This window comes from Trypanosoma cruzi, genomic scaffold (assembly GCF_000209065.1).
Source record: "Trypanosoma cruzi strain CL Brener 1047053512269 genomic scaffold, whole genome shotgun sequence".
NCBI classification, from domain to species: domain Eukaryota; phylum Euglenozoa; class Kinetoplastea; order Trypanosomatida; family Trypanosomatidae; genus Trypanosoma; species Trypanosoma cruzi.
In genome coordinates this window covers 120,821-126,021 of record NW_001849454.1, presented here as the reverse complement: position 1 = coordinate 126,021, position 5,201 = coordinate 120,821, and the positions used below count along the sequence as shown (strand labels likewise).

General features: G+C 49.6%; 1 protein-coding gene and 1 pseudogene across 1 annotated transcript, besides 8 other annotated features; both read left to right on the top strand.

Annotated features, from left to right (window-relative positions):
- Positions 1-5,201: a sequence feature (heterozygous, Esmeraldo-like haplotype).
- Positions 117-1,988, top strand: Tc00.1047053503831.40 (annotated as a pseudogene).
- Positions 2,102-2,156: a microsatellite.
- Positions 2,408-2,434: a microsatellite.
- Positions 2,569-2,600: a microsatellite.
- Tc00.1047053503831.20 (oxidoreductase, putative) lies at positions 2,804-4,117 on the top strand (the record flags this gene model as incomplete). Its single annotated transcript, XM_798987.1, has 1 exon — positions 2,804-4,117. The coding sequence occupies one exon, from the start codon at positions 2,804-2,806 to the stop codon at positions 4,115-4,117; it is 1,314 nt and encodes a 437-aa protein (XP_804080.1).
- Positions 4,327-4,346: a microsatellite.
- Positions 4,432-4,489: a sequence feature (T-rich).
- Positions 4,816-4,862: a sequence feature (A-rich).
- Positions 4,910-4,943: a microsatellite.

The following is a 5,201-nucleotide window of genomic DNA, read 5'->3' as shown; positions in this document are numbered from 1 at the left end:
AAAGTGGGGTCGTCTGCGTACTTTTAACCTCCTCGTCTCCCGCACAGACACACAAAATACGCGAAGGGCGGGTTGAATTAGGAGGAATAGCCGGGAAGAGGAGGGGAGGGGCGGAAATGTTTCGCTTCTCTTTTTCCGTGCGGCAGGCGTCAAAGCGGCTGATTGCGGAGCTTGCGAGCATCAACGCCAGGAAGGAGGCTGCCGACGCAAAAGCAAAATCACCAGTGACCTCCGCCACGAAGCACGCCTCTTCTTCTTCAACGACGAAGGCGACGTCTGCGTCGGCCGCTGATACAGAGGCGGCGGCAGTGTCGGTGCGTGCGGCAGCGGAAGGCGCGATGCCGAAGAGGACGCACACGGAGCCTGTCGTGGCGACAAAACTCGCGAGGATAGCCAAGAGGATGAGGAAGCAGAGGGCGGCAAAGGCAGAAGTGACGGTCGGTGATCACGTCCACACCGAAGTCATGGCAACAAAGGACTTTGGGGAGACCCCATTGCGTGAGGCGGAGATGCCAGCGGAGACCGTCAGGAAGGCCAGCCCCGACGCAGACCCTCCAAAGGCGGAGGGACAGCAAATGAAGAAGAAAAAGAAGAAATTGTTGAAGGCGGCTTCTCCGCCCAAGTCTCTCAGCCAAGTGAGGGAGGAAGAAAAGGAGGCATCTCCCCCTGTCGATGCCCCCGCTGCGGAAATGCAGAAACAACCAAAAACAGTGCATAGGAAAGAAGAAAAGGTGGTAGCGAAGGCTGCCGCCCCTGCCGAGCCTTCTCCCTCCAAACCCGAGAAGAGTGATGCGTCGCAGCAGAAAACGCCGATGATTAAGGCCTTTCGTATTGAAGATGTGCTTTCAGCTTGTACACCAGATGATGGGGTATTTGCACGGCGGCTTCCGCAGGGTGGCTGTCAATTCTTTGCATGGCCCGGCACGCCGCTTGCTGTTGCCAGTAATGCAGTATCGACCATGCCTGATACCATTCGCACCGTGCACGCCATATTTGGTCGGAAGAAGACACCCATTGACTTGGTGCTCGACATTGACTGCCCTGTGCCACAAGAACACTGGAGCATGTCAAAGATTCGTCCATTCCAAAAGAAGGTTTTGGATGATATCATGACGGTGATAATGGGAGAGATTGAAGCAATTGGAGAGAAAATGCTTCTCAGGTTGTTTTACAATCACCAAACCTCAAGAAGGCTTCCTTTCATGTACACACAAAACTAAAAGATGTGGCCTTTGAGGACTATGAATCACTTCACGGGTTTCTTTATCGATTTCATAAAAAAATTCCTCAAGTGGATTTACAAATCTACCGCCAGAACGGAATGCTGCGGATGCACCGCTGCATGAAAGAAAATCATACAAGTGCCATTACTGTTTTTGAGGATAAAAAGTGGAATATTGGCTTCCCGAATGGTGTCGTACCCGACCCTGTTGCGGCATTGCACTCCGCTTGTGTCCGCGAGAGTGGGACGTATTCTCGTCTACTTCACTTTGAAGCCCCACGAATGATTCTTCTGCCTGAAGAGGGGGCCGATAAAGATGCCACCGGGGCTGCGAATGGCGCCTCGAAAATCCCACCGATTTTACTGCCTTTGACTGAGCGAGAGGCGGTGGAGAATGTCTCGATGTGGCTTCGCACCGGAACACGGGAGGTGGACGTTGGTGACTGGCGCTCATGGATTAAACTTGGCATCAACACATTCCGCATCGCTTATCACTTCCGTGACGCCCAAACGTTGAGACGGCCCGCTATGGAGGAGCTGCTGGATGCGTGGGTGGAGGCCAGTAAGAAGTGTCCCATGAAATACAGGCCCGGTGTTTGCGAGGCCAAGTGGAGCAGCTTTGACATTGATAAATTATGCAAATTGCAGGATAACGATTGGTGGAGTTCATACCAGCGCATTGGGCGCGTTGCCGCGTTGAACAAGGCGGCAGATGCGGGAGGGGCAACATCCGCAACTTCGTCAAAGAAGGCAGAACAAAAATGACTTTTTTTTTTTAGAGTCACTGTTGCATCTCTTCACGCTTCTGCGCAAGTGCAGCCGCCATCACCTCGTTGATGTTTATTCTCGCGGCGGCTGAGAGGAGATACCATAGAGGTGGAGAGAGAGAGAGAGAGAGAGAGAGAGATAGAGAGTGAGAAAGAGAGAGAGAGAGCAATAGAGACTTTTTGATTGTTCAATTTTTTTCTTTCATACAGATATAAAAGGGGATAATAGAAATGAGAGCATGGATTTGCTTACGTACATGAAAATTAATCTATGCATATTTGTTGTTGGTGGATGATGCCGTTTATTGCGGGAGGGGTGGAATTGGCGGTATTTCATAGACCTTTTTTTTTTTCTTTCTTTTGAAGTTAATTATTATTGGCGGTAGTAGTTGTGAAGGTGTTATTTGCAACTATCCCCTTCTTTTTTTTCTTTTTTTTTTCTTTTAGGAAACAGGAATCAAATATAAAGAATGTATTCTTTTTTTTTTTTTTTTTTGGGTATCCACCGCCCCGGGACAAATGCTCCTTGGATTATTTCACAGGATCGCCCGTGGCACTCGACGACCAGCCACATATTTTTGTGTATGCGTGTGTGTGTGTGTGTGTGTGTGGACATTACTTGTTGTTATTCTCTGTTATTTTCACTGTTGTTTGGGTTTTCTTTGACCCCAACACATCCAAGGGGACACACTTTCTGCACGAGTTACGAGGTGAGAAGGACAGACAAACACATACACACACACAGAGAGAGAGAGAGAGAGAAAGGGTCTTACACACAATATAGCGAGCGTAAAGAAGAAAAAAGAAAAAGAACATGATGAGCAATCAATCGGTTTCATCCCACAACAACACTTTACGCGTGGGGATTTTGGGGGTGTCAAATGCGGCGCGACGTGCGCTGCGGGTCATAAATCGGGCAGGACTTTTGTTAGTGGCCGTGGGAGCGGATGATGTGGTCGAGGCGGAGAAGTTTGTTAATGCCTTTTTGGAGGATACCATCGAGCGACAAACGGAGCACACGGCTGCACAACAACAAAAGCTAGGCGGTTTACCGGTTAGTGAGGCGTCGCAGGAAGATGAGAAGGTCAAGGCATGCACATATGAAGAGCTGGTTGTTTGCCATGAGGTGGATGTCGTGTATGTGACGGTTCCCTTGGAGGAACGGGATTCGTGGGTGAGAAGATGCATCCGACAGCGAAAGCACATTCTTACTTCTATCCCTGCCGCCCCATCGGGTGACGTGTTGCAAAAGTGGATGGAGCTTGCCACCGTGCAACGACTGTTTCTCACGGACGACGCGGTGCTGATGCAAGGGACTCGGATGGGGCGTCTGTGGGAGATGTTCAGTGGACCGGGCAATAACACAGTTGGGCCGCTTCGAGCGATACGGGTGTGCTGCAGCTGTGGGTGTAATGACCACTGTGCTAGGGCACAATTCAATACGTGCGATGATGAGGACTCGCAGTTTGGTGTGCTTGGGAATTGGGGGTGGATGGCAGTGGCGGCCGTTCTGCACGGCATGCGCTACGCAATGCCAAGCTCGGTATTGGGCCGCGCGCTGAGGCGCGATGAATCGAAGGGGAATTGTGTAACGCAGTTTTCTGGGGAGCTTCTTTTTACGGATGCGGGGCCGCAGGAGGTCACGGCATACATCTATGTTGCAGATGCGGCATCCTCATCAGGAGGAGTGGGAGCAGCAGAACAGTCCCTCACAGCGTACGGCACCACCGGCTCTGTGACGCTGCACGATTTCATCATTCCCGTGTCTGATGAGGACGGCAGTGTCCACCTTACTGTTGCCTCGCATGATGCGGTGCAGGGCAAACAACTTTACCGCATTGTACGCCATGAGAAGGAATTGCGTGTAAATGAGCCGGTGACGTTTGCGGAGCTCCCCTGGCGTCGCCTGCGGGATGCGCTTTCGCCCAACCCTCATGCTGGGGCCTCTCGATTGGCGTCGCGATTCCTTGCAGACACGGAGGAGGCAACAGAATGCATGAGACGCTCATGGTCGATACAGGTGGTGATCGATGCAATGCTTGAGGCCACGACGAACTCCACGAAAATAACGAAGAAAGACGAGGAGCGGGGGAGGGGAGAGGATGGCAACACGACGAAAAAGGCATGAAAGCCGGAAGACATTCACACACAAAATGAGAGAAAAGAGAGGGAAAAGGGGGCTTTGGAATTCACGTGTTCCGTGGCACTTCCACCGCTGCTGTTGTCTGATGTCATCCTGAAATTGATGAACTCTGGGCAAAGCATTGGCCGTGTGCATGTACTTATGTGTCATTTGGACGAGACGAGAGCGGAAAAGGAATTATAACGGAAACGACAGGGGTTGGGGTTGGGGTTGGAAGGGCGACAAGTGAAGAAAAATACACAAACATGGGGCATTCAAGGAGCAGGAAGAAGCGGGTTAAGGAAAAAAGGAGGGGTGGGAAAAGTATAGAAAAACAAACAAACAAAAAGATATAAAAAAAAAAAAACACGCAAAAAATATCGGTATGGCGGAATAAATGGCGTTTGTTGGAGTTGTTTTCCTCAGTGCTGCCAACGTGACTCGTCTTGCCTGGAGCTCCATCCACCGTGCGGGGCATCACATGTGACACTAGTGGGATGCCGCAATGCGGAACGCGGGGCAGCAAATGTGGAGGAAATTTGTGACTTACTTGCCATCCCCGAGACGGGGCGTCCGCGTGTCACGACGTGTGGTGAGGCGGTTTATTTGCCCGATGTAGATGTTGTCTTTATGTCTCTCCCCGGCATGACGAGGGATGAATGGGTGGAAAAGTATGTGGAGAATGGAAAGCATTCTTGTTTAAATTTTGTCTTTTTTATATTTTTTTATCTTTTTTTTTTTTTCTCTCTCTGTGTGTGTGAGGTGTTTCTTGCAACATCTCCATCACGATTTTCTGTTTTATTATTATTATTATTATTATTTTATTTTTATTTTTGCCTTGCTGTCTGTGCCTGTGTTTGTGTGCGTGTTGCTATCCCATGATCAATGCTCCCTTTCAACTACCACACAAACGCACCGAAAGGGTGAGAGAGGGAGAGACAGTGTGAGTTTGTAGTGTACATGCATGAACATCATTACAGCCTTATGTATGCTAACTTCCCTTCTTATTTTGTTTCTACTTTTTTCCAATTCTTCCTTTATTTTTCCGTCTTTCTCTTGCAAATATATATATATATATATGTTTCCTTTT